This window comes from Myiozetetes cayanensis, unplaced genomic scaffold, assembly GCF_022539395.1.
Source record: "Myiozetetes cayanensis isolate MyiCay16 unplaced genomic scaffold, myiCay2020 scf2-11, whole genome shotgun sequence".
Lineage (NCBI taxonomy): Eukaryota > Metazoa > Chordata > Aves > Passeriformes > Tyrannidae > Myiozetetes > Myiozetetes cayanensis.
In genome coordinates this window covers 3,586,845-3,613,047 of record NW_026087411.1, presented here as the reverse complement: position 1 = coordinate 3,613,047, position 26,203 = coordinate 3,586,845, and the positions used below count along the sequence as shown (strand labels likewise).

The 26,203-nt window shown below is 52.0% G+C and overlaps 3 protein-coding genes across 7 annotated transcripts in view; 2 read left to right on the top strand and 1 right to left on the bottom strand.

Annotated features, from left to right (window-relative positions):
* Positions 1-51: 51 nt before the first annotated feature.
* RRP36 (ribosomal RNA processing 36) lies at positions 52-10,490 on the top strand. Its single transcript, XM_050314424.1, has 7 exons — positions 52-280; positions 4,252-4,390; positions 7,381-7,447; positions 8,251-8,355; positions 8,488-8,562; positions 8,659-8,776; positions 9,015-10,490. The coding sequence occupies exons 1-7, from the start codon at positions 52-54 to the stop codon at positions 9,152-9,154; spliced, it is 873 nt and encodes a 290-aa protein (XP_050170381.1). The 3' UTR covers positions 9,155-10,490.
* Positions 10,491-11,302: 812 nt separating this feature from the next.
* On the bottom strand, positions 11,303-20,134 carry LOC126639664 (transmembrane protein 121-like). Of its 4 annotated transcripts, XM_050314716.1 has the most exons (3): positions 19,886-20,134; positions 17,778-17,931; positions 11,303-12,834 (listed from the first exon to the last, which is right to left on the bottom strand). In XM_050314716.1, the coding sequence occupies exons 1-3, from the start codon at positions 19,920-19,922 to the stop codon at positions 11,901-11,903; spliced, it is 1,125 nt and encodes a 374-aa protein (XP_050170673.1). In that variant the 5' UTR covers positions 19,923-20,134; the 3' UTR covers positions 11,303-11,900. The 4 variants fall into 4 exon arrangements, 3 of the variants coding, with proteins under 3 accessions (XP_050170673.1, XP_050170674.1, XP_050170675.1); XM_050314717.1 differs by lacking the exons at positions 17,778-17,931; positions 19,886-20,134 and adding an exon at positions 14,516-14,613; XM_050314718.1 differs by lacking the exons at positions 17,778-17,931; positions 19,886-20,134 and adding an exon at positions 14,516-14,575 and having other exon boundaries at positions 11,303-13,185.
* A 497-nt stretch (positions 20,135-20,631) lies between these two features.
* The window catches only part of LOC126639607 (phosphofurin acidic cluster sorting protein 1-like), a 57,497-nt gene continuing 51,925 nt past the window's right edge, over positions 20,632-26,203 (top strand). Inside the window, exon 1 of one of the 2 annotated variants that reach the window (XM_050314594.1) lies at positions 20,632-20,825. In XM_050314594.1, the coding sequence (XP_050170551.1) occupies positions 20,632-20,825 (194 nt within the window). The remainder of the gene's footprint in view (positions 20,826-26,203) is intronic. The other variant, XM_050314595.1, reaches the window with a different exon arrangement.

The following is a 26,203-nucleotide window of genomic DNA, read 5'->3' as shown; positions in this document are numbered from 1 at the left end:
TCTGGCGTGCCCTGGTTCCGCTTCCGGGAGCGGGGTCCGCGGCTGAGGGCGATGCGGCCGCGCCGGGACCGGGCGGGACGGGGACGGGGATGGGAACGGGGACGGGGACGGGAACGGGGACGGGGACGAGTCGCCGCCGCTGCCACGGAGGGTGAGGAAGAGGCGGCCGCGGAGCAGCCACTCGGGAGGCTGGAAGCGGTGGAGGGCGATGGCGACAGCGAGGACGGCGGGAGCGTGTCGGGGGCCGAGGAGGCGGAGGCGGCGGGGCCCGGCGGGAGAGGTGAGGGGGGTTCTCGGCGGCAGCGCCCCCGGTACGGGCGGCGCCCTCGGCGTGTATCGGGGGGTCGCGGCCACTCGCTCAATGGGAAACGAGTCGGCAAATGGCTCGGTCACCTTTCGTGTTCCAAGTCCTTCATCCCTCCCTCACCCGCTCGGGATCACAGCAGGGTGCGCGCTGGAGATGCGTGAGAGGTCCCTGGAACATAAACCACTTCCCCGTAGTCGCCTTCCCCGTGTGTGGAATCACAGAACGGTAGAGTGGCTTGGGTTGGAAGGAACCCTAAAGATCCAGTTCCTGCCCCCATGCTGTGGGCAGGGACAGCTTCTACTGTGGAAAATCTCACACATCTCAAGGGCAATTGCTCTGTGCAAATTCAGGCGCGGAGGAGCTCCAGAGGGCCTCGCCAGGACAGGTGGAGTGGGAGAACCGAGCGGTGCGTGGCTGAGGCTCAGGGTGTGCAGGTGGTGGTTCTCATCCACAGTAATGAGCACAGTGTGGTTTCCTCGTCTCAGAATGATCCAGACGAGAATGAAAAGTACAGCAAAGGCCTTTGGACAAAACTGAGGGGATGGACACTGGTGTCAAACATGCTGCGTGACGCAGGTGTGAGGAGTCACTGGTTGTCTTGTGAAAGGGGTCACCGTGTTGTGTGTGAGCGGGGCCATGGGGGAGGCACATCTCCTCTAAAGGTGGGCTTTTGGGACTGGCAGGGTGCCCCACCATCTGCTGTAGGTGTTTTGTTTTCCTCTGGTGAGGACATAGTGACCTTTAGCAAAGCTCGGAGAGAGGATCATGGACAGGCACCCTTTGCTTTCCATAGCTGGATGTGAATGGGAACAGCAGTTTTACTTTTGCCATCTGTCGGGGCGCTCTGTAGTCTTGCTTCTGGAGCAGAAGGAGTTATATTTGAGTCCAGCACTGATTTTGTCTCAGCAGGGAACAACTGGGCAGATATCAGCCATTTTTTAGGCCATCTGTTCTCACATCCTGGACGCTCTGGAGTGCTCAGCAGGTCAAATAGCCCTGTACAGGTTCAGCTGAGAAAGGCATAAGGTGTCCATGTGTCACAGGAGTCTGTGGGAGGATAGGAAACACGAGGAGGCTGTGCTCCTGAGCAGGAAATGTCCCTGTTATCAGTAGGTAACAGTAGCTTATCAAGAGGTGCAAACCAGAGGAAATAATCCACAAAATACTGGATGAAGGGAAAAAATGGCAGGAGGGAAAAAATGAAAATGGACTACAGAGACAGAACAGAAGAGGTAAGTTATATTCTAGGGAGAAAGTGAATGAAAGTGAAAAAATGGGGAAATTAGGGTCTCAAGAAAGAATGCAAGAAACAAGGGAAATAAGCTAATCCTGTCTTTTTAACTGGGGCCTTTTCACACGCACAGTTGCCAAATCTGCTGCCCAGCAGTGAACATCTCCTAGGACCATTCACTTCTACCCAAAAGCATGCTTTTTGTGTCCTGTGATGTTTTTATGAATGTGAGTGGCTAATTCAATCTCCTACAAATGGGGTGTATTTCATGGACTGATACTACCGTGCAGAAATCATCCCCATTAGGTTTAGGGTAGTCAAGTCTGGTCACCTGTACCAGTATTGAAATATTTTGTCAGTGAAAGTTCTGTATGCCTTTGCTTTCTCTGATTTGTACCAAATCTTTTTTCTAATCCTTTGCATCTCTTTACATGGTGTCTATCTCGGTTTTAGTGGCATCATGTAAACCTTTGCTATTTAAACAGTATTGTTTTGGAATTGCAGCCAAATGGAGTGTTGTTGTGCAAGTGATGGCATCTTGCCTGTCTTCATCCACTGTTAAGAGTATCTTCCACATCATTATTCCTTTCCTTTAGAGCTTTCTTTGCCCTTTTCATTGTCCTTGTTCAGAATCTTTCATTTGTGCGCCTGGTGATGCTCTGAGTATCAAATATTGCCATATGTAGAGATTAATTGCTTTGTCCTCCAGTAACTCGTATAATTAGCACAGATTTTTCCAAAATTTGAGCAGTGTAGTGGCAGATCCTCTTGTCCATGAATTTGTTGGGTTTCTTATGTCCCTGTGAACCCCAATAGCAAGACTAATGTAAATTGCTGAGCTGCGTGGTACTCTGCTCATGCCTGAGTGCAGGCAAAGCTGTTGGTCTGAAGGGGATGTCACATTCTGGGCAGGCAGTAAGTGACTGTACACGAGTGACAAGGGAAAAGGTGGAGATCAGAAAGGGTGATGGTGCTGTTATCGATAAGAAGGCAGGGGCAAGAGTGTCCAAGCAAGAGAGGATGTCAGATTGCAGTAAGGTAAGGGGGAAGGGTGTTTTGGGGAAGTAGTGTGATGAAATCATGCTGTATTCACATTTCTTTTGTCCCTTGTGTAGCAGACTGGAGGTGCGGTGTTCCTTTAGCCTACTTCAGGGGACTAATGAGCGTTGACAGAGCCAGAGTTCATGAGCATTTGGAACAAGCAAAAAGAAAACATTTCCTGAGGCAACACGTGGCTGTGCCCATTGTGTTTTCTGGATGATGAGAGTAGTTTCTGAAACAGAAGGTCTTAGTTATTGCCAGGATGAGAGTAACTGGGATAATAAGTCCACGTTCTGAGCCAATGTGACTGATCTCATGTCACTTCCTGAATTTGGCAAGGCACACAGAAACCTCGCTCGTGGGCAGCGTTTTGTGTTTGCGTGGCAAGGATTTGGTAGAGTGGGCTACAAGGCTGGCTTCTGTGAGAGAATACTACAGGTTCCTCACATGTCCCATTAGCTCAGCTGTGGCCAGGGGCTTTTATCAGCAAAAGCGGTAGCACCTCTGTGGTAACATCTAAGGAGGGGAAAAGCCCTGCTGCAGATCAGCAGCTGGTAGAAAGGAGTGAGAATATGTGAGAGAAACAGTCCTGCAGACACCAAAATCAGTGAAGAAGGAGAGGGAGGAGGTGCTTCAGGTGGGTGGGCAGAGAGAGCCCTGCAGCCTGTGGTGCAGCCTACGGTGCTGTGCCCCTGCAGTCCACGGAGGACCCCACACTGAAGCGGGTGGAGGTGCCCCCATGAAAAGCTGGAGCAGGTTTGCTGGCAGGACTTGTGGCCCTGTGGGGGACCCATGCTGGAGCAGCCTGTTCCTGAGGGACTGCACCCTGTGGGAAGGGATCCACATTGGAGCAGTTCGTGAAGAACTGCGTCCCAATCTGTTTGTTTTGCCCGTGTGATGGCAATTGGTGAGTGATCTCTCCTGGCCTTTATGTCAACCCGTGAACGTTTTGCTGTATTTTGTCTTCCCTGTCTAGCAGAGGAGAGGAGTGATAGAACAGCTTGGTGGGCACCTGGCACCCAGCCAAGGCCAATGTATCACAGGCAGGATGTGATTGTTCCTGCTGGACCACAGTTGGGGTGTTCTGTGACAAACACATCAGTATCACAGAGGCTTAGAAAGGCCATGTGCCTGTCACTGCTCAGAGGTGTTGAGCAGGCAAACACCACCCAAGTCAGTTTGCCAAGGCTTTCCCTCTTAGAAGGGAGCAAGTACAAACCCTGTCTTGCCCCTAGGAGAGGAACAGAATGAGCATATCCCAGTGCTGACTTAAAAAAATGTTTCAGTTGTTAGTTCTGAACACCCAGACGTGTAAATCCAGAAAGCATCATTGATAATATTTTTACACTCTGTTATAAGAAGTGCTAAAGGTTACTAACACTGAGGGATATTAAAGAAACATAGCAACAGGCAATTGAGTGGAGAGAGAAGCAAAGACACATTGGGGTGAGGGGGAGACTATTCCAGTCGTAAAGACTGAAGTAATTAATGAGAGAGGAATCAAAGGCTGAGAAACGGAGAGGCTTCTTTTTGCCATGCAGTTGTGTAGGGATGATACCACTGTGCTTGTGTTACTGTCTCGGGCTCTGAGACATCCCTGTTGGTGCAATTTGGAAGTGAGAAGTGCCTTGAGAAGCTGTTCAGTTTAGGTGTGTCCTGTGCTCTCTTCCAGATCAGTCTGACATGTCTTTTGAGGAACTACTGCAGATGCAGAGTGATGCAAGAACAAGAGTGTGCAAACAGATGACCAGTGGAAAGAAAACTTCAAAACCTACCAAAGCTATGCTGAAGCAGCAACAAGGCAAAAAGGGGTAAAGAGGCATTTTTGTGATCAGAAAAATGTGCGTGTATGCCCTCTGCCTCCAGAAACTACAGTGGGAACTCCTCACAGTGTGGTGTTGCCTTGGAGCTGGCATAGATCTCCTTTAATGTACTAGACAATAATGCCTGTTACTATAGTGTTTCATTTGGGAATAGTTTGGTGCTGTTTTCAGAGCTCTTAATATCCTGTCCTGTTCAAATCCCCAGCAGCCACCTGGTTTTGATAGTTAAATTGGCACTCAAAGCCTTTGTGCCCTCTGTGTTAAAGCACTTGTAACCTTCAGCATGGTGTGCCTTTCAAGCTGTATGATAATGTCCACTGTGACCTGAAATAGTTACCCTGCTGGTTTCTAAACCCCTTCCAGTTTATCAGCATCTTCTGCCTTGCTCCCACTGGCTGGATTTACAGTCACAGCCAATTGTTCTGGAATTTCATTCATCCTGCTGTTGTCTCATCTGTGGCTTGCTTGTGTTCACTTTCTTTTTTTCCCCTCTCTACAGAGGGAGAACATCACAAACTTTTTCCTGTATTTGGCACAACAAAAACTATCAGATCTTTTTACAGTTCTCCACAGACCCCAACTAGTAACAGCAATACTCTTACTCTTTATTTGCAGTATTTAGCTAGTTTTCAGTCCTCAGAGTTGCATTCAAGTGATTTGATCTGTTACACTGGCGCTCCCTAATTTGTTTCTGAATCTCTGCTTAATACATGTTTCTCCTGCCATAAACAGTTGATTAGAATAATGTTTCTGCTTTTCCTTTTACCCAAGGCTCTGGGGGATTTTGTGCAGTGCAGCATCTTCACACAGTGTCTCTAATTTCTGCCACACAGTTTGCATAATTCTGCTTTTATTTAATTCCCCTAATCCTTTAAGCGATGTATTGCTTTTAAATCCCACCTGGTGTTTCTCTTGTGTTTTTGTTATGGGAGTGAGCTTCTTAAAGAAAGGACTTCAAGGAAATCCCCTGGCACTGAGCTGGCATTGGCACTGCTGTATCACGCTGACTCGGGAGCCTTGTACAGGGGTGTAGCCACATCAGCGGACATGAAAATACACTGAACACCGCCCTAAGAGGGGTTTGAAAACTTACACCTGGGTGGTTATGTTCCTGCCCCGGTGTTATTTGTGGCTGACTGTGGGTGCAATGCCCACGCTGTGGATGCTCTCAGCAGGTTTTTCATGTTTCTGATAATAATAATAATAATAATATAATGGCCAGTCTTCGCGAGCGAAGATCCGGGGAAGGTCTTTACACCTTCCAGCCTGCGCATTGGATTTTTTAGGTGAGACACAGTGTGCGCGGAACTGAGCCCACCCTTTAATCCTAAGGTTCATCTGCCGGGGCCAAGCGAGCTTGGACGGTGGCAGCGAAGTCCTCAGGACGTAGGTGGGTTGCCTTTTAAGGGCTAACAAGCTCCACCTGCCCGGGAGTGTCCCTGACCGGGAACTGAACCCAGGCCTCGGCGGTGACCAATCTGGTAGCCTTCTGTGATGGCACGACTGGCTGGGTGTCTGAGCGGAGAGCAGTGGATGTTGTCTATCTTGACTTCAGCAAGACTTTTGACACTGTCTTCCCTGACATCCTCATAGACAAGCTCAGGAAGTGTGGATTAGATGAATGGATGGTGAGGTGGATTGAGAACCAGCTGAAAGGCAAGAGCTCAGAGAGTCGTGATCAGAGATGCAATGGACTAGTAGGATTCCTGTCACTAGTGGTGTCCCTGGAGGTCAGTGCTGGGTCCAGCGTTGTTCAACTTATTCGTCAGTGACCTGGATGAAGGGGCAGAGTGTCCCTTGGCAAGCTTGCTGACAACACAAAGCTAGGAGGAGTGGCTGGAACACCAGAGGGCTGTGCTGCCATTCTGCGAGAACTGGACGGGCTGGGGAGTTGGACAGAGAAGAACAGCCTAAAGTTCAACAAAGACAAGTGCAAAGTCCTGCACCTGGGCAGGAATATGCCCAAGCACCAGTAGATGCTGGAGGCCATCCGGCTGGAACGCCACTCTGTGGAGAAGGACCTGGGGGTCCTGGTGGACAACAAGATGTCCATGAGCCAGCAGTGCCCTTGTGGCCAAGAAGGCCAATGGGATCCTGGAGTGCATTAGGAAGAACCTTGCCAGCAGGTCAAAGGAGGTGATCCTGCCCCTCTGCTCAGCCCTGGTCAGGCCACATCAGGAGTGCTGTGTCCAGTTCTGGTCTCCTCAGGACAGGGGAGACAACAGAGCTACTGGGATGGGTCCAGCAGAGGGCAAAAAAATGACTGGAGCATCCTTCTTTTGAGGACAGATGGAGGGAGCTGGGCCTGTTCATCCTAGAGAAGAGACGACTGAGAGGGAACCTTATCAGTGCTTACAAATGTGTTAAGGGCAGGGGTCAAGGGGACAGGGCTAGGCTCTTCAGTGGTGCCCAGCGACAGGACAAGGGGCAACAGGCACAGAGTGAAACAGAGGGAGTTCCATGTGACTATGCGGGAAAACTTCTTTACTGTGAGAGTGACTGAGCACTGGAACAGGCTACCCAGTGAGGTTGTGGAGTCTCCTTCTCTGGAGGTATTCAAAATCCACCTGGATGCGATCCTGTGCAACCTTCTCTAGGTTAACCTGCTTTGCAGAGTGGTGGTCTCTGGGTGATCACCAGAGGTCTCTTCCACCCCTAGCCATTCTGTGACTATGAGAGAAGTAATCGAGTACAGCATATTTACTGATGCAGGTGGTGGGGTTTCACTTGATGCAGTGGGGCTGTTACAAGTTCTGTGTAGGGTTGTTTTAACCACACATTTATACATTTGGTTGCCTTAGCCTTCTGTGGCTCTTGACTGAGTCACCTCTTTGCTCTCTGCAGGTATGGGGAGGATTGAGTTGGGGGACTCTGTGGTGCAGTAATGTTCTTCTGAGGGTTTGACTAACCTCTCAACATGTTAGCCTGGGCCTCATTCTGACATCTGCTCCTCTTAAATACATTTCTCTCCTTTTCAGACCATTAGAGATGTCTGCCAAGAAGCCTGTGCCTTTTCTGCGGCAAGTCGTCTCTGTTAGAAAGAAGGTGGGTGCTCCCCCTCCCCAGTTCAGGAACTGACTTCCTGCAGCAATGCTGACAGGGCACACACATGGTAATTGGGCTTCTGCAGATGGCACAGGCATCTCCGTTCTGGAGAACAGGGCTGGACTACTGGTGAGTGCAGACAGTGATAGTGTTTCCCTGGGGAGAGGATGGGATGGGTGCAGGAGCAGCTGCAGGTTAACTTCAGTGCCCAGGTGTTTCTAGAAGATATAATGACTTCCACCAGTGACAATTTTATTGCAAGCCATGGTCATTGTTCAGAACTAATCCCAGGAGTTCAAATGTCCATCTACATTCTAATCTGAATGTAACTTTGACTTGTTATTGCTGGATCATCTGGATATGTTAATTTCTGCAGTTAGAGATCTCTTTTTGTCTCTCCCTTTTTGTATGACCTGACCTAGTTAATCTGTGAAAATCTAGATAGGTTCGAGTTCCCAAATCCATCACCTTGACAACACACATTCAGCCTGCTCTTCGTCTAGGAGTTGCAAGTGTTTGGAGGTAGCAGTCCTGCTCCTGTTCCTTGAATTGGATACTCCTGGGTGTAGACTTGCACGTGGAAATGTCTGTTGCTTGGTAGACTGGATGCAGGCATGACTTTGTGAGGACCTGCCACCTTAATCATCCCACTTGGTCTTTGCCAACTGCAGATGTTTCAGTGGTGGGTGTGTAATATTGCTGGTGATAAAAATAGCAAGGTCTGATTCGTGAAAGGAGAGCAAGCTGGCTATTAACAGGGTAATCCTGGCTACAGCTCTTGCCTTTACCTTCCTTGCCCTCAGGTCCACAGAGACCCTCGATTTGATGACTTGTCTGGAGAGTATAAGCCTGAAATATTTATGAAGACGTACAGCTTCCTGGACAGCATCAAGAAGCAGGAGAAGGAGGTGATGCTCTATGCCTGTCCTTGCCTGGAAGAACCTTGCTTGGCAGAGGCTACTTCTTCAAAGGCTTTTCACCTTTGTAAAGGTGGAAATGACAGTCAGGCAGTCATGCAGCTTTCTGCTCTCTTCTTCTAGATGGTTCAGAAGCAGCTGAAGAAATGCCGGAACACGGAGCAGAAGGAAAAACTTCAGCAGCTTCTGAACCGTATGGTGAGTTCAGCACAGCATCTCTGTGAGGCATTGGAAGAGAGGATGTGTGACCTGAGGTCTGCCTCAGCGCTGACACAGGCCATCTTTTTTGTACAGACACAGCAAGAACAGGCACAGAAAAAACAGCAGAAGCTGAGGGAGAGAGAGCTGTCTTTGAAGAGACAACAGAGGGAATTGGCCAAGCAGGGAAAGAAACCCTTTTTCCTAAAGAAATGTAAGTATTCAGTGTGAGCATGCTGCAGGAAGACCTAGAGGGAGTACTGCTGACAGGAATTCAAGCACTGGAAGTGAGGTGTCCGTACTATTCCCCAGAGCCATGGAGGGATTGTTCTAGTACTGTTACTCAAGGGGCAAGCTAAGCCTGGGAGCCAGGGAGGGAGAGGTGAGGATGGGCTGGTCTGTCGAGGTGTTTTGGGCTTCTGTTTAAAACTTTGCGTCCCTCTCCTCTACAGCTGAGAAGCGGAAATTGGAGCTAGCTGAGAAGTATGGAGAGCTGAAGAGGAGTGGAAAGCTGGAGAGCTTCCTGAACAAGAAGAGGAAGAGAAATGCCATCAAAGACAAGCGCCGTCTGCCCTCACAGAAGAACTTGTGACGTTGGACAGACGTGCTGTTGTCTGGAACTGGGACTCATTCTGCCTTGGCCAGGCCTGGAAGATGGATATCCTTTTTCCCAGTATCTGCCTTCCACTGCACAGTGATGCTGTAAGGCAGCAGAGCAGAGGCTGAACTGAAGGAAATAGTGAGTTTTTTGTAGCTGAAATATCCTCTTAGCTTGTGGTTTAGATCATGGGTGGTGACAAGTGTGTCGTGCGGATGCTTATGGTGTTGACAGCTGTTTTTGTCCTTGCACCTGCTCATTTTTAACTCTAGCAAGGACTCACTAACTCTTGCAAGGGCTGAGTAAAGGGAAGAGGATCACACTGCTCTGCCTGGGCTGTACCTAGTGATGCAGACCCAGGTGAGGCTGGCCTTCCTCTCATGGGGTATGCTGCTGACTGCTCAGCTACTGCTATTCATTATCTCTCCTTCAGAGCAGCTTGGCTTCTCTCCTTGGCTTCTCAAGGTTGTCTCCACAGGGCTGTTAGTGCTTCTGGGAAACTGATCCCGTATAAAATAAAATACTGGTTTTCCTTTATTCCCAGTGTGGTTGCTGTTACAGTCAGAAGTGTTTGAACTTAGGGGAACCAGCTCTCATGTTTCTCCTTGCTCTGGTTGCCCCGTCTGCTGTGGTTGTGCTGATAAGGAGGTGACTTGGATGATCCCTGTCTGACAGGTCAGAGTGGGTGCTGCGAGAGTGCCTTGGCTCTGCAGGGCAGGGCATTGCCTGGGCACAGCCGTGCTGTGTGTGGGTGGGCCAGAGTTGTGTGGGCACAGGCCTTGATATAAGCAAAACATGCAACAATGAGCAGCTCAGTGGGCCTGAGGCTGTCGCTAAAGCACCTGCCTCCACTGCAGTTCCCGTGGGTGATGCTGTGGTGACAGGTCTTAATGGGACTGGGGGAAAGGCAGTAGAAATGGGATGTGCCAGCTTGGCTAGAGATCTGCTGCCACAGCCTTGCTGAGGGGCCATGTGGCATTCCTCAAGCATTTCTGAGTACGTGTCCCCATGCCCTGGTGCTCATAGGTCCCGTACAGGAGGTGGCAAGTCTGGTGGACTCCCAGAGTGGTCCTCCTTTCTCCTCCTGCCCCTCTGGAGCCAAAGGGCATCTTCCTGCTGAGGCCTGTGCATCTTACTGTGTTATGGTTACAAAGCAAAGGGGTGGAGCTTTAGTGTTGAATATTTGATATACCCGCGTCACAGTGAGCGGGCGTGGTTTCCACCATAAACACGCCGAGCCAGTGGAAGTTCGGGTGGTCCTACGTCCGGAAGCTGCCTCTGTATTGTTATTTGTTTTACCTCAGTAAAATTGTGACTAACGTTTTTTTAACCTCTCGCAGCCTTGTTTTGTTTTCCCCCTCCACCATTGCAAGGGGTGGCTTGAGCAGTCTTAACGTCTTTTCTCCCCGCTGAGGTTTTAAAACCAGACAGCCTGCAAGGAGAGCATCCTCGCTGGGATGTCACCTGCCTCTGCTCTGCGCGTTAGTAGTGAGGAGTGAGCCTGCTGGCCTCTGTAGGTGCAGCTCCTGGGCCCAGCACCCCGCAGCAGGGAAAGTCCTGTGTCATTGCCCAACTCAGCCATTGGTGAGGTGTCACTGGGTATTTGAGCGGGCAGCAGCATGGCAACACCAGCTCCAAGAGGAGATGCTTCCACCATCTCCACGGAGCCTCCTATTGCCAGGGAGCTGCTCTTTCCTGTAGCCTCCCAGCCTCAAGCAGCTCGGTCATTTTCCTTGTTTCTGAAGTGATTTGGGTAATGTGTCCCTGCCAGACCTGCACTGGTGTCCCTCCAGGTGGAGTGTGGGGACTTGCTGTGGGTGTCCCTGAGCATGACTGGTAGCAGTGGATGTAACTGCATCTGGTTGCACATGCAGTGGTGACTGACAAAGCTGCCACACCTACCCCACCAGTGACACCCTCAGAGCCCACCTGACTCTCACCAGGACCCGCCTCTCCCAAATGCGGCCGAGGAGGAATGGCTTCAGACCCAGGTATCTGGGACGCTCTCCCCAGGCCTAGGTGGTCACTGAGGGAGCCTCTCCACATGCTCTGCAGCTGGACTTACAGGCATGCAAGGAACATGCACCCACAGGAGCGGTGGAGGATCTGCCTGCTGGCAGGGACACACACATGAGAAGGCTGCAGGGTTCAGGTCTTTTATTGCAAAGAGGGTGATACAAAAAAGGACAGTCACCCCTCTCTGGGTCCCCCAGGCCTGCAGCTGACTGAGAGGGGTGACAGCAGGGGAAGGCCCAGGCCTTGCTGCCTGTGCATGGGGACCTTGGCTTACTCAGCAGGGATCAGGTTGCTACCAAGGACCACACCAGCGCCAGGGCCAACCACAACAGCAAAGCAGGTGACCTGCTGTGTCCCTGTGTGGTACCCTGCCTGGCCAGAGGGCAGTGCTGTATGGGGAGCACTGGTGGGGGAGCCTGGCACAAGATAGGGCTGCCTGGCCCCAGCCAGACACAACACCTGGCAGGCAACCCTGGCCTCCTCCTCTGCTCTGCTGCCTGTTTCACTTGGTGTGGTGCTGTGGTCTCAAACTGCTCTGCAGCCTTATGGAGGCCATTACAGGGGGCCCTCGCCATGCAACCCTCGGGGCCCTGAGCAGCTTTGCCCAGGGAGGGAGGGAGCAGGGCCGTTGCCCTCTGTCCAGGCGGGGAGCTCAGCAGCCTGCCTCTGGTTTGTAGGTACAGCCAGGCATGGTGGTGCCCAGGCTGCAGCTCCTGCTGGCTTGTCACGTGTTGTCCCGGGCCAGCTCCTCAGGGCAGGCAGGCTGGTCCCGGGACTTGCGCAGCCCCGTGGGCAGTTGGGCTGGGTCACTGTGCTGTAGGTCTGGCCCCGGGGGCGTGTGGTGCTGGTGCCGCTGGTACTGCACAAACATACAGACCTTCATCCCAATGGCTAGCATGTTTTTGCCCATGAAGATGCTGGAGACCCGGGCGTCCCTGAAGAAGACCATATTGCTGCCTCGGATGAAGATGGTGGTGATGTTTACGGTGAGCATGCTCAGCATGGGGTACAGCATCATCCGGTGCGGCACGATACCAATGCCCTGCATGCTGATCTCACACAGGGACACGCATGGGAGGACCAGCAGCAAGATGTAGCAGTAGAAGAACATGATGCCCTCGGCCCAGAGCGGCAGCCCCTTCTTCTGAGGCTCCCACAGGTTGGCCTGGATGTCCAGCACATCCAGCATGTCCACAATGACCCAGAAGAGGCGGTTGCGGAGATCCTCCTTCTTCTTGAACGTTCTGACATACTCCATATGCTCTGTGGCCACCAACAACACGTAGAGGGCTGGGATGCAGATGGAGAGCAGCAAGGTCAATGCTTTGCGGGCTATGAGATCCAAGCTTTTCCGGTCAGCTTTATAATTCTGGTACACAAAGTAGACTTTGATCTCCAGAACGAAGACATACAGGAACCAGAGGATCATGGCATAGCCCCGCTTAGCTGTCTTTACCTCTGCCCCGACCCAGATGGCCACATAGCGGAGGACCAGCAGGAAGCACAAGTCACCCACTGCCACCATGACACAGATGCCCAACTTCCTGGAGCCCTGGCTCTGCTCCACCAAGTAGGCATCCATGAGGACAAGGCTGGTCATGATGAGCACAGTGGAGAGGCACACGTGGGGCTTGCTGACAGGCGGTGGGGGAACCATCCTGCACAGAGGAACAGGCAGGGTTGTTAGGGAGTTGCTGAGATTTCCTATCCTCACCCTTGGGCCCCCTTCTGCTGCCCTCTCCTCAACAGCTGTGGATGGCTGAAAGAAGGGAGGGGGCTGTGTTCATAGATTTCAACCATCCTACGTGCCTGGTTTGTTCCAAACCTGCAGACTTCTAGCCAAAGTGCTCCCGAGACTCCTGACCACGGCATCCTGGTGGCACGTGATGTCTGAAGCCCAGTTCCTAGGCTGCACATACTGGGACAGGCTGGACACTTGGAACACTTCAAGCACTTGGGATGCCACTGCTTCTTCTGGTAGCTCATCACACGGCTAGTCTCTGCCTGACCTGAAAGGTATGTGCCTTATTTTCCATGGGACTTTCTGTCCGGGGACACTGGTTATATTTTTTCCCCAAGGCACTTAAGACCACAACTATGCATTTAACCCAAGCAAGCCCTTAACTGCTATGATCCAGGACTGTTCTTTTTATTCTCCTTATTCTCATGCACAGCACCAGATGAAGGATTATTTTTAGCCTAGCTGTCCTGTGGGGTGGGAGGGAAGAAATGAGCCTAATATTCAGATTCCTTCAGGTTCATGGTCCCCAAGAGCTTTGCCTAGAGCTGTTTGCCTATTCCCACCCTGCCCCAACACCATAAACTGAAAGCAAGAAAAAGCAGCACCAGCCCACAGCTCCAGGACACAAGGAGCTCTGCAACAGGCCCTCAATTTTGGCAGGATGCTCAGCTTTCCTGGGCTGGGGCAGAGCAAAGCACCCTCCCCAAAAGGACCCTGCCTGCCTTGGACTGTCACCAGGACTGTCAGACTCCCTCCCCCTGACCAAGCACAGCTGCAGGCAGCTGCTGTCAGAGGCAGAGAGGGAGGACAGAGTCGGGGCCTCGCCAGGCACAACTCAGCAGCTGCTCTGGAGGGGAGCCAGCCCCCCGGATGAAACGGAGGATGAAACTGGGCTGATGACTGTGTGGCACAGTGCTGCACGATGGCTGCCCACACAGAGCCCGCCTCAGCCACACCTGGGCCATGCAAGGGCACTGGGACACCGTCCTGGTCATCCAGTGGGCAGTGTGTGGGTGGCACTTGACCATGGAGCAAGCGCTTGAGAGCAGGATGGAGACTGCACAGTTAATGGTCACCTCTGCACACGGATGCTCCTGGTACTGAAACTGATGGCACAGGGCCCTGGGCATAAGCTACCTGGACTCCTGCTTTCTGGCTGAGGAAGCAGGTGTCCGGCGCAGTCGGGCATCCCTGGGCCCAGCAGCATCCTCTCATGTTGTGGGAGGCAGCCAAGCCTGAACCTGCCAGACACGGGTGCCTCTCAGGGAGAAGAGATCAGAGGCCGGTGGGCTAGGGGGGAGCTCATGGATGTGGCACATCTGGAGCGCAGTACACGGCTGGGGCTCACCCGCCTGTCACTCCACGGCCTTGCCGAGCCCCCGGAGACACTTGGGGTACCCCAAAGCCCGGCTCTGCACGGCCCCACTGCACGGACGCCCACCCCGGGGCCCGAGTGGGGCCGCCCCGCCGGGCCGTGTCCCCTCGGGGTGCCTGAGCGCCCCCGGCCCCGCCTGTCCAGAGCCCCCTGCCCACGGGGGCGGGCGCTGCCCACCGGCCGCGGGGGCCCGGCCCGCAGGCTCCCCCGGGGTCCCGCTTACCTCGGGCGGCTCCCCGGGGCGCAGGGCGGCGGCGAAGGCGGCCCCGGGCCCGGCGCGGCATCGCCCGGCGCGGCCCGGCGGCGTTGGCTCTGCGGCGACGGCGCTTGGCCCCTCCCGGTGGGCGGCGGGCGGGGACTGCGGCGGCCCCCGCCTCACCGGCCGGCCCGGCGCCGCCCGCCGCCCCTCCTGCTCCGGGACCCCTCTGCCCGCCGCCCCCGGGGCCCCTCGGCGGGGCTCCCTCCTGATCCTTTGCCCTCTCCACCAGCTCCCGCCCTGGGGCCACGTCCGGCACCCCCGCCCTTCTCCAGCCAACCTCCCGCCCCACGGCCTCCTCCTGCCCCGGCCTGACACGGAGCCCTCGCAGCCGCGGCCCAGCAGGAAAACCTGTGGCGCGCAGGGAAGCCTGGGCTGACAAGGGTCATGCCTGCCCTCCAGGAGGGACTGGGGCCGGGACCCCTCCTTGCTGGGGCCTCACTGGTGGAGGAAGCAGGGGAACCCACACACCTCCGTGACCTGGCACCCCGCCTTGCTGGGCTGCAGGGTCGTGGGAGCTCCAGCTCCTCAGGGCTCTGGTACAGCTGGGCTTGGCACAGCCAGGTGCTTGTGTGCAGATAAACCAAGCCAGGGAAGGCGAAAGGTTTCCCTTACCCTGGCGGACATACCTCTCTACAAATGCTCTTCTATCAGCCTTAAGCAGTTTATTGCATTTAACACCGAACTTGCTTCTAAGTGATTATGGTCTTAGCTACACAGGGAAGGTTTTGCAGTGTATTTCTGGCTTTAAAGTGCTCATTGTAAATATATGTATTTTTGGAAGATGGGGAGGCTCTTGGATCTCTGGAGATGGGCTAAGAACAAAACCAGGCATAGACCTCAGACCGAGGACAAGTGCAAGTGACAGAGTGTCAGGGGAAATGCAGCTCACCTTGCATCAGTTCCTGACAGGGTAGCCACAGGTTCCTGTTGTATCTGATGCCCTGGGGCATCTCGGGTGGCACCAAGAACATATGAATCCCATCTACAGTGTCCATGGCAAATGGAGACACTGGACCAGCATCAAGGCTTAGCTCATGTGTCCTATGTTGAGTGTGGACTAGCTGATGCAGGCAGGTGGAGGGCCTGTGTGAAGGGAGCAGAGCTCTGGGTTACAGAGGTGCAACAAGGTAAAGGGTTTGGCTGTGGGATCATTCTCCTAGCACCAGAATAAACAGCGATCCCCAGGAGGGCTGAAAGAGCAGGGAAACAAAGCAGCCTAAACAACGTGCCTCCAAAAATGAAACCTTGCAACTCTGCCTCAGTGGAGAGCACTGTGAGGCACAAGAATGCAAGCCGACGCCGAAAAAAAATAGTTCTTTCCTAATGGATGCAGAAGCACCAGTTCTCACTTGCTATCAGAGCAATCTCTTGCAGGCTGCAAGGGGTCTCTGTCCACGGAGTGCCCAGGGAGTCAGACACCACAGAGGTACCTATACGACAGAGGTAGGAGAGAGGTGCTGGAGGTAACTACCAAGCAGTGGGGCTAAAGATAAGATGATTCATCTGTGAGCTGGAATCATAAAACCCCTGAATCTTCACTAGAGACTAGGACGGGAGGTGACAACATTTGCGTGGGAAGCAGTGAAGAACTGCTTTAACGAGGCACATAAAAATAAGGAGCCAGAGCAAGAGCAGATACTTGTGCTTCTCTAAAACATGATGCTGGAACCAAGGTGCCAGAGTTCATATGTGGAAGCAGCTGTATCAGAGACAAAACTGAAGGAAACCAAAGAGGGTACACCAGGGTTCCCAGGCACATAGCTGCTCCCTGGCTGCTGCTGGCTCCAGACCTGTCTGGAAAAGCATCTTCAGCTTAGGCCTGTGCTGCCTGTGACACCTGCACCCCACTGTTGTCACTGAAGAGTCCCTCTAGGGCAGTGACAGCAATGCACTCTAAGGCTGATGGGAGAGAGACAGAGAAATCCATCAGAAATCCAACCTTCAGTCTGGTTAACATCCTCAAAGGGGAACTGCAGGAAGCAGAGGAAGTTTGTCAGCAAGGAATAGCAAGCAATGACTGCAGTGGGGAAAGGCTGGCAGTGACCTGGGGACCATGCTAAAAGCTTCAACCGCTCCAAAAGAGGCTTGTGGCCCCCAGAATCTGGCCACAGAGTTCAAGAGGTGGCTGGAATTGGTGGGCATCCTTTAGGAAGGCAATTAAAAAAATCTCCAAACAAGTGGGGAACAGCTTCTGAGTAAGCTGATCACAGGGTGCTAAGAGGTGTTTTAACATCACAGAAAAAGGCTAATGTGAGCAAGGTGTTGGAAGGTGACATCAGAGTGGAGAAGAAAGAAACTGGGCATGACAAGTAGGAAAAAGGAATTAATATAGAGTCAGTTCAGGGAAGTATTTGTCAAAAATACAGAATGGAGGGAATATCCAGAACAGTAGGCACTCCACTTTTGCCCTGACTCAGTGAGTGTGTGTGTGTGTAGAAAGGTTCTGAGTTTGTTTTGTTTTCGGCCAGGTCATCTGGCTGCTTCTGGTCCCTCCTCCACTCCCGTACTTTTGCCCATCGACAAGGTGGGGGGAGTCTTGGCCGGTCTGTGTCAAGCTGTCATGGTTTTAGCTATAAGAGTACCTTTTGTGTTCAAAGCCATGTTTTCTCCCTCATCACCACAACCTGCAGGCACCTGCTGCCAGCAGCCCCAGCCCAGAGCGGTGGGATAGTTGTGCCATTCTCAGGTACCAGGCCCAGCACAGGCTCCTTCTGCTGTGCCCTGGGCAATGCAGAGCTGAGAGGGGCTCACCCCGTGGTGCTGGGGGTGCTCCGGTGTCTCAGTTTAATGAGACTGAAGTGTTTTGCTAAGGAGGATGAGTTATGAGGAAGACCAAGCTCCTCCCTCCAAGTAATTGTAAATCCGAAATTAAGTCTCCAGCTGAGGAAGTATGGAGAAAGAAAAGAAAACAGCCCTCATTGTGTATTGGCAGAACAACAAAAGAACACAAAAACATCTAAATAATTCTGCAGCCAAAGTTCCCTACAAAAAAAACCCCACAAACTGTTCAGTACTTTCCGCCTTTTGGTGCAATTCTAACCACGATCGGGAGGTGCTGTTGGATCACTGGAGGAGCAGAGCCTGCAGTTGCTCTGTGTTGGCTGGCAAAGGCTGCTGCTGGGCTCTGGCGGTCGCGGTGTGGCGGCCCCGGGAGAAGCAGAAATGGAGATCTCCCCCCGCACTGAGAAGGGGAAGGGGGAAAAAGGGGATCTTCCTACAGACTCACGCTGTCAGCGGCTGGTTCCGACCAGGACTCCCCCCAAAGGTTCCTTCACAGAAGGTCCAAGCCTCTCCGATGAAATCTGAACAAATCCGGGCTGGGGGCAGGACAGGGCGCAGGAGAACGGAGGTGAACCGGGGCCAGAAGCAGCCAGATGACCCTGCCGAAAAACAAAACAAACCCCGGAATCACTCCACACACATCCCCTCCCTGAGTCAGGGCAAAAGTGGAGTGACCTGCCATTTCCCGAGGAGAAAAAAAAAACCCACCACCTCCCCCCCCCCAATCTTCTGAGGGCTGTCAACCTGGAATGTGGGCTGTCGGCCAATTCTTTTGTGTGTGTGTGAATCACCCTAGCCAAACCACCCTCCCCTGTTCAACATCTTTCTTTCACAATGATGCAGGGGAAAGAAAAATTCCCTGCTTGTTTTTTTCGGAAAAGTAAACCTATGACAGAGTGCATCCTTGAAAACCTGGAGCACTCAATGTTATTAAAGTACCACACAAAAAGCCAGAAATGGTGACTGAAACTGGAAAGAAAACGGATGAAATCAAACACCTGGGTAAGGACTGCAATGGGTTTTCTAGGGATGAATCAAGCCCCCAGATCTAGGAAGGTTCTCTGGAGCAGTCAGCTGCTTTTGGCGAAAGGCCATGGTGATACCTATTTGAGCCAGCTGGGGTCTAACTAGACGGGTGATAATGCTGAGATAAGACCAATGACCATTTCGTGATTCTCTCCTGCTGCAAAAACAAGGTTTCCACACTCATTGGCAGAATGCTATGAAGGTGCAGCTCATTCTTGATCCAGTTGGACTTCCACAAAGGCCTCTGCTAAGATCTCTTAGCAAATGTTCTTAGAGAACCACGGCTATCAAGGATGAAAGCAAAGGTCCTCTAGTACATTAATGACTTGGTTAAAGGACAGAAAATGCACCGAAGCAGGAATCAAGCTGTTTTGTAAGCAAGTCAGGAGGTCTGAGCAACTGCTGGGATCCGTGCCATTCATCAAATGCAGAAATAGGCTCGGAAGGTGGGCAGGGAGCAAGAAGTAAGAGTTTGATGATGGTTCAAATTATTCATCTAGTCAAACTGAGAGCTGATGTGAATACCAGCATGCTACCAAGAAACGTGAAGCTCAACAGCAGAGGAAATGTAGAACTGACAAACACAGTAAAAAGAAGAGGTCCAAAAGACAGGCTACAAACTAGACATCAGTATTCAGGGAAGTGTCCCTGAAATGTTTACTGAGAACATTCTGAAAACATCAGTGCTGTACTCAAGATCCAGGGTAGAAACCAGGAATGTCTTAGGCTGATTTGCAAGTTTGTGCCTCTGTCACTTCCCAAATTCTAATTCCTCCACTGGCATGAGCCACATTTTACAGTCTGCCAGGAGTAACTGCATCCACAGAAGACTCTGTCACTGCTAGGTGAATTGAGCCTGGCCATTTCTTTCAGATAGTTTTCAATGAAGAGCACTGCAACTCTCGGTTCATCTCTGCCTCCTATCAGGAGTCCTCGACCAGCACCACCCTCCTCTGATGATTTAATTTCTGATTTCTCTGACATTCTGATGTTCCTTTCCAATTTTTTTGAGGCAGCGCCATTTCAGACAGATCGTCTGCTAAGGCCCTGATGGAGGGGAGGTCCAGGAGGGGAACCTTCATGCTTTCTGCTAGAACAGAACCACAGCAATGCACCTGCCCAGCTGCTGTACCACAGGCTTGCCCTCAGCCCTGTCCCTGCAAACTGTGCTGGCCCTAAGGATGCTCTGCCTTGCAGCCATGCTACACTACAACCTGTGATGCTTCCTCAGAGTTGTTGAAGCTCTGGGCATGGTCCCCAGATCACAAATGGCCTTTGCTCATCACAGCCACCACTTGCAGTTTCTGGCTGACTAGGTTCCTCCTTTAGCTGCGTTTCCCCTGGAGAGATGTTCATTGTGATTGAAGTGGATTTCTCTGGCTCTCCCTGCAGCCTGTTCCCTTAGAGTTCCCAGGGGTTTCGAGGAAACAATCACTTGAAGCTCTCAGTTTCCTTTCAGCTACAACCCACCATGTCCGCGGGTCTATCTGCCCCGTTGCTCCTCAGGCCCGCCCGCTAGCTGCTTACCCCGCGGAGGGCACCCCCCTTCCCCGCGGCATTCCATGGGCTCGCCATCCCCGCAGGGACCTCCAGTGGGATGTCCCCACCACCGCTCCTGGCACAGCAGCTTACGCACGGCCGAGGCTCTGAGCCGGCCCCGGGGATCGCCCGCCGTGGTGGGACGGAAGGGGTCACGGATGGACGGACGGAAGGATGCACGGATGGACGGATGGATGGACGGAAGGATGGATGGACGGATGGACGGATGGATGGATGGATGGACGGACGGATGGACGGAAGGATGGACGGACGGACGGATGGATGGATGGATGGATGGATGGATACGCGAACGAGCCCCGGGCCGCACCGCGCGCGCCCGGCCGCGCCCCTGCGCGCGCTCCTGCGTGGCGGGGTCGGCGCCGTTCGTGGGGGGAGCGACGCCGCGCGCTCCCCCCGCCCCGCCGGGGCCCCGGCGCCGCTCCCATTGGCCGGCCCCGCCCCGCCGGCCCCTCCGATTGGGTGCCCGGCCGCTCGGCGCCCGCCTCCCTCCCCGGGGGCTCCGATTGGCCGCTCGCCACCTGCCCCGGTCCCCGCCCTTGCTCCCCGCTCCGGTTGGCTCGTGCCCGAGCCCCGGCTGCGCTCTGATTGGCCACGGGCCGCGAGCGAGCGAGCGAGCGGGCGCGCGCGCTCGCGCGCCGGGGCGGAGGCCGGCGCTGAGGCGAGGGGCTCGCGCCGCCCCCCAGCGCCAGCGCCAGCGGCGGCGGCGGGGAGGGATGGCGGCCATGGCGGCGGCGGCGGCGGCGGCGACGGGCGGCGCGCTCGGGTCGGGCCCCGCCGCGGGGCCTCCGGTGGCGGCCGGCGGGGCGGCGGCCGCGATGGCGGTGGCTGGCCCCGGACCGGTGCCGGTGCCCATGAACCTCTTCGCCACGTGGGAGATCGACCGCTCGGCGCCGAGCTGCGTGCCCAGGTGAGCCAGCCCCGCCCCTCCGCGCCGCGGGGGCTGCGGCGAGCCCGGGCACGGCCGGGGCCGGCGAGGAGGCGGCCCCCGCAGCATCCCTGCCCCGCCGGGCCGCGCCCCCTCGGCGGCGGGGAGGGCCGGCCCCGGGCAAGGGCTGATGCGCGGCGAGCCCCGGCCGCCGTGCCCCCGCCGTGCTGCCCGCGGGAGCAGCCCTGGGACCGGCGGGGCAGGGTGGGACAGCACCGGACCACGGCCGCGTTGCCTCCATGTTGCAGCCTCTGGCGACTGTGCCGCGATGGCCACGGATCCCTGAACGGGGTGTGTCTTCGTGGCCGCGCTGCTTTGGGAAGCTGCCTCTTTGCTCCCGAAGTGAACAGGTTGGCCTTACAGCGGGATCCCTGAAGCCAGGCAGTGGCCACCAGGCATCCCTGAGCCTGTGGGGCTACCTGTGTCACCTGCGCTCCAGACTATAGGGAACAGCAAGAAGGATTCATTGTGCTGCCAGCTGAACTCAGAAGTTATATCTTTGGCAGAGCTGGGAGACAAGCTGTGGTGTAGATGTCATCGCTGACACTGTGGTTAAGGGTATAGTCCAGGCGAGATGTGCCTGTAAACACCTGTCTTGGAGCCAGGAGGTGCCTGATGTATTAACGAGCTGGGTGTCTTTTGGCCCACTCATCAAACACTGATCAGAGGGTCTTCTCATGAGAGCTATGGGGCAGATTCAGGAAGTCAGTGGGTGAGAAGAAGTGGCGTGTGATCGGTCTGAAAGTTGTTTGAAGAACTGGTTTTTGGCCAGTGAATCCTGCATCTTTTCGCAAGGACAGTTTCCATTAGCATTGTGTAGCTGCTTGTTCTAATGCACGAACTTCTTTGTGTGCTGATAGCTAGAGGGGCAGCCATCTGACACAGCAGCTTGCAGGAAACGTCTGTAAAATTAATCTGAAATTTATTCTCTGAAATATCTTCAAATGCAACATTTGCTAAGATGGGAAGAAGCTAATGGAAGCTGATTCTTCCTTCAGAGGCCATGGCTCTAATATGGTGTGCTGCCATGTCCTTAGAGTCAACAGGTCTGGAGAAGTCCTGGCCACAGTCCACAGTGACCAGTCTGGGACTGGTGCCTCTCTGTTTTCCAGTCTTCAGCTAGCCCAAGCTTTCCTTAGTGAATGGGTCACAGATGGGCAGGTAGTTGTGGTCACCGAAACTAAAGTGAGGTCAAGCCCCAAACTTGGTTTAATGGTGTGTCTGTGCACTGTGCTTGCTTACTGTTTGTCCGTGTTCTTCCTCTACTGATGTGCTTGTGTAATGTTTTAGTCTTGACGTTAGGTTCTTCAAGGCAGAAGCTCTGTTGGACTGTCTCAGTGCCCAGCAGAGGTGGTCTCTGGTCTTACTGTGCTTTGAGGGTGGTAGTGGTGGCAAAATAATATCAATTCAAGGGCAATCATGCTTTTCCCTTGGGCTTCTATGTTTCTTATCCGTGGGTAGTCTCAATTTTTACATTCTTATGCATATCTTGGGAAAGGAGAACTTTGCACTGGTTTTAATGCTATAGAACTTGACTTTTTCTGAACTCTCTATTGCAAGTTTTGGCTGTCCCTGTGCTCCTTCTTAGGTGTTTCATTTTCTGCAGATGGAGCTCTGGCTGCTGCAGAAGTGAGACTAGGCTGGACCAACTTTTGTGGGGTTGCTCTGTGCTTGGCTGTTAATGCAGGACAGTTCAGAGGTTGTGTCCAGGGCTTCAGGATACCAGAGACAGTCTGGGCCAGTAAAAACAGTGAAGTATAAGCCCCAATGCATGGGGCAGTTCAGTAGTATGACTGTAAGACATCTGATATCTTGGCTTTCTGAGATCAACCATTGCCCATAACGGAAGTTTTTTCCTGCTGAATCAGGAATATGCCCCTGAACTGAACTAAGTCCACATTTATTTTTGCAAATGGCCTCAAGAATGAAAGTATCATCCCTTCTGCAGGGTCTTTCTCATTTCAAGCCCAAGTTGAGAGAGATCTGTGACCTATTAATGACCTTCCTATGAACTGACTGAGCATAGCCTAGATACAGATGCCTTTGGCTCAAGTGGCTTTCAGGGAAGGCAGAGTTGAATTTTCTGGGCAGTGGGCTATTATGCAGAGGCAGAAGGAAGTAAACACCTGGAAACCAAACAAAATGCACTTTACATCTTCAGTTACCCCACATTGGGGCAGGGATTATTGGCTTCCCATCACAATGCCTTTTGAGGAAAGCAAGCCTGATTAGTTCAGACTGCAGGGTGTGAAGCATGCTTTGGTTAAAATAGTCAATCAATTAGCCTTAACTGCCATTCATAATTATCTTAGCGGAAGTCTTCTTAGCGGAAGTCTTCATAGCGGTGTTCTGAGGTTGGAGTGTCTTTATTGTGATGCCTTGCAAATAAATAAGGTATTACCTTAAGGTAATACTTTAAGGGTATTAAGGTAGTAGCAGGTTTTCACTGTATGGAGACTGCAAGAAATGAACTAGAGGTTTGCCAAAATAAAATGTCCATCTGCATCAAGGTAATGTCTTAACTGTGTTTTCATTGTTTTGTGTGTTGATCAGGCAGTATGTTTTGAAAAAATGTGTGAAAGGATTTAAGCCAACATGCTTGAGGTCTTGTTAGTTCCACAGTGGTATTTTCAACCTCTTATAATGGACTGCTCTTTTTTTTTTTTCTTTTTCTTTTAACATCTGAGCATCCATAAATGTAAGTTCTTAATTCGGAAACAAGATAAGATTATGTCATTGCGTTCACCTCTTCCGTGACACAGCTGTTGTGTTCAGTGTTATGTGGATGTTGTTTCAGTGATAAATAGCTGTATTTCTAGGGAGAGGTGAGAGATAAGAGTTGTATTTTGGCTACTGCGTCAGTATTGTTGAGCTCAAGCTGCAAAGGCAGATTCTACCTGTACAGATTATGCCATGAATGGCGCTGCAAGGATTCAAATACTTTCCATTTCGTCCACGGTACCTCATATCTCAGTACAATGCATGAGCAAACAAACATTCCAAGTCTTGCTGCCACCCACACGTTGTGCTTGAACACATTGTCTCCTGCTTATGATAGTTAGAAAAGCATCGACTGAGGGAAATGCATGTGGTTTGGGCTCACTCTATGAGATCTTGTATGTGTACAGGATATTAAATTTCAGAGGATGCTCTGAATTCTCTATCATTAAAACTGGGCAAACTTGGGTTTTGGAAAGTTAAAGCCTAAAAGGCCTCTTGAAATGAGAGCAGTTGTTGCAAGTACTACTGGAAATATCCCAAAAGTGCCAGCTAGGGTGATCCTTTGAAGTGCCATGAGGTCAGTGTTCTCGTCTCTGCAACCCTGTTTTCCTGTTTGGGCAGACCGTGTCCATTACCTGACAACTCACAGAGAGTAGGTTAAGATTTCATTTGTGCAGATGGTTGCATGCTTTTCTTTGCCTGAGGTCCAGAAATCCTTACAGTGACAGTACGGGCCATACAGTGTGGAGGACCATGCTCCCCCCTGGCACAGCTACATGGGGCTGCATCTTGCAGCCTCACAAAGGGGAAGCTGTGGGCTCAGGGCTCTGTTTACTCTCAGCAGAGAGTATTGCCTGTCTTTTTTATAACCCCTAAGAGTTTCCTTTTCTGAAGCTGGTTTGGCAAACCAGCTTCAGAAATGATGAAGAGCCTCTGAACTGGGTATTCCTTTAAGAAACACTTATTCCAGCTGGAATAACATATATTTATCTTCCTGAGATGTTCTTGAGTGGTTTCCTGGGTAAATCAGACATTTTCATGGTAAACTTCCAACCTCAGCAAAATCTGTTCTGTTTGGATAAGCTACAGAGTTGCACCTCTGGGAAAGTTAAACGATTCCAGATTGTTCCTTCGAAAGATACTATGATACTGTGACAAACCAGAGTAGCTTCAGACCCAGAGTGCTTGGGAGAGGCCACAGTTTCTTGTAAGGAAACAGTCTCTTATAATTGATGATATATGCCATGTTTGAATTATGATTTCCTTCTAGTCCTATGTAGAAAACAAAATGTTCTAAACAGCCATCAGATTGCTTATTATTCTTACTATCATGGGCTTGGCTTACAGGCCTGCAGCCATAATAAGTCTGATGTGTTGTCCACTATCTGTTGCTCTCTGTGGCAGCAGAGCACATTTGGGATTTCTTCTCTGGCAGTGTTATGTTTCCCTTCTGAGTATGCAGTAATTGAGTGGCTGTCTGTTACTCCTTTCTGCTCATTAGCAGAACTCAGGACAAATGTCCACTGCCAGTATGATTGATGGGGGGTGTGCTCCTTTCAGGATGTTAACAGTGGCTTCCCTGAGGGCTTAATTTTATTTGAAGTACCTGTCATTCTGCCTCCTAGCCTTGCTTTCCAGTGTTTCATTCATTAACTAGGCTGCATTACTTCAGTTGTCTGATGGCTTATCAAAAATCTTGCATTGTTCTAGTTGTGCTAGTACACCATGAGTGCATTCTGCTTCCTCTGGCATACTCAGTTACTTGTGACTGATCGCTGGCAGCCATGTAGGATGTGTATAGTGCAGCCTCCTCTGGGATCGAGATTCCCTGACCTTTCTTCTGTCAAAAGAATAAATTGCTGAGAAGATCTGTTCTTTGATGAAATCCATGCCGATGCTTTTGTGTAATTGTTTGCAATCTGAAATTATTCTGGACTGAAAGTATGTCTCCAGTCAACTCCAGTCAACAGGTTATTTCCAAAAGAGAGTCAGAGGTGAGAAACAAACTGCATTTTATAGCATGCCAGATGAGCATAGGGACAAGGTTATTTCCCAAACACCTTGTGTTATTATCTGTGGTTTCAGCGTCCCAGCTTATGGAGAAGCTGTGCTTCTGTTTTGGATTGTTTTGAGCTTTTTTTAACTACATCAAAGTTGGTGAATACTGTTTTGGGAAACAAGAAGTGAGAGTGTCTTACTCCTCTGTGTGGGATGTGGCAGCAGGAACCTGTGCCTGCCTTCAGTGAAGCAGACAGCTTAAGTGATACTGCTTTTGTAGTTAGAAGTCTCTTAGATAAATGAGGCTTTGGTTGGATACTTCAGTATACTCATTGCAGTGGACTGGGAGGAGAGATGCAATGTGTTCAGGCACCTGAAATATTGTATGGGGTTACAGAGACCACTCCCTGCTCTGCAGTGTGATTCAGCCTCTGTGCACACAACCCAAAATTACACTGGCATTTTATGCTGGCCTGTAGCAATGCCCTCTCCTTTGTAATGCTGTCCACTGCCATCTCTCATACTTTCTGTTGCTCTGTATGTATCAAGCGGTCTAATTCAGTGAGTGATTCTGTTTAGTAAATAAAAACAGTTGTCCTTTGGCTGCTATTCTAGTTTTTCTAGGTTCTCCTTATTTTCCT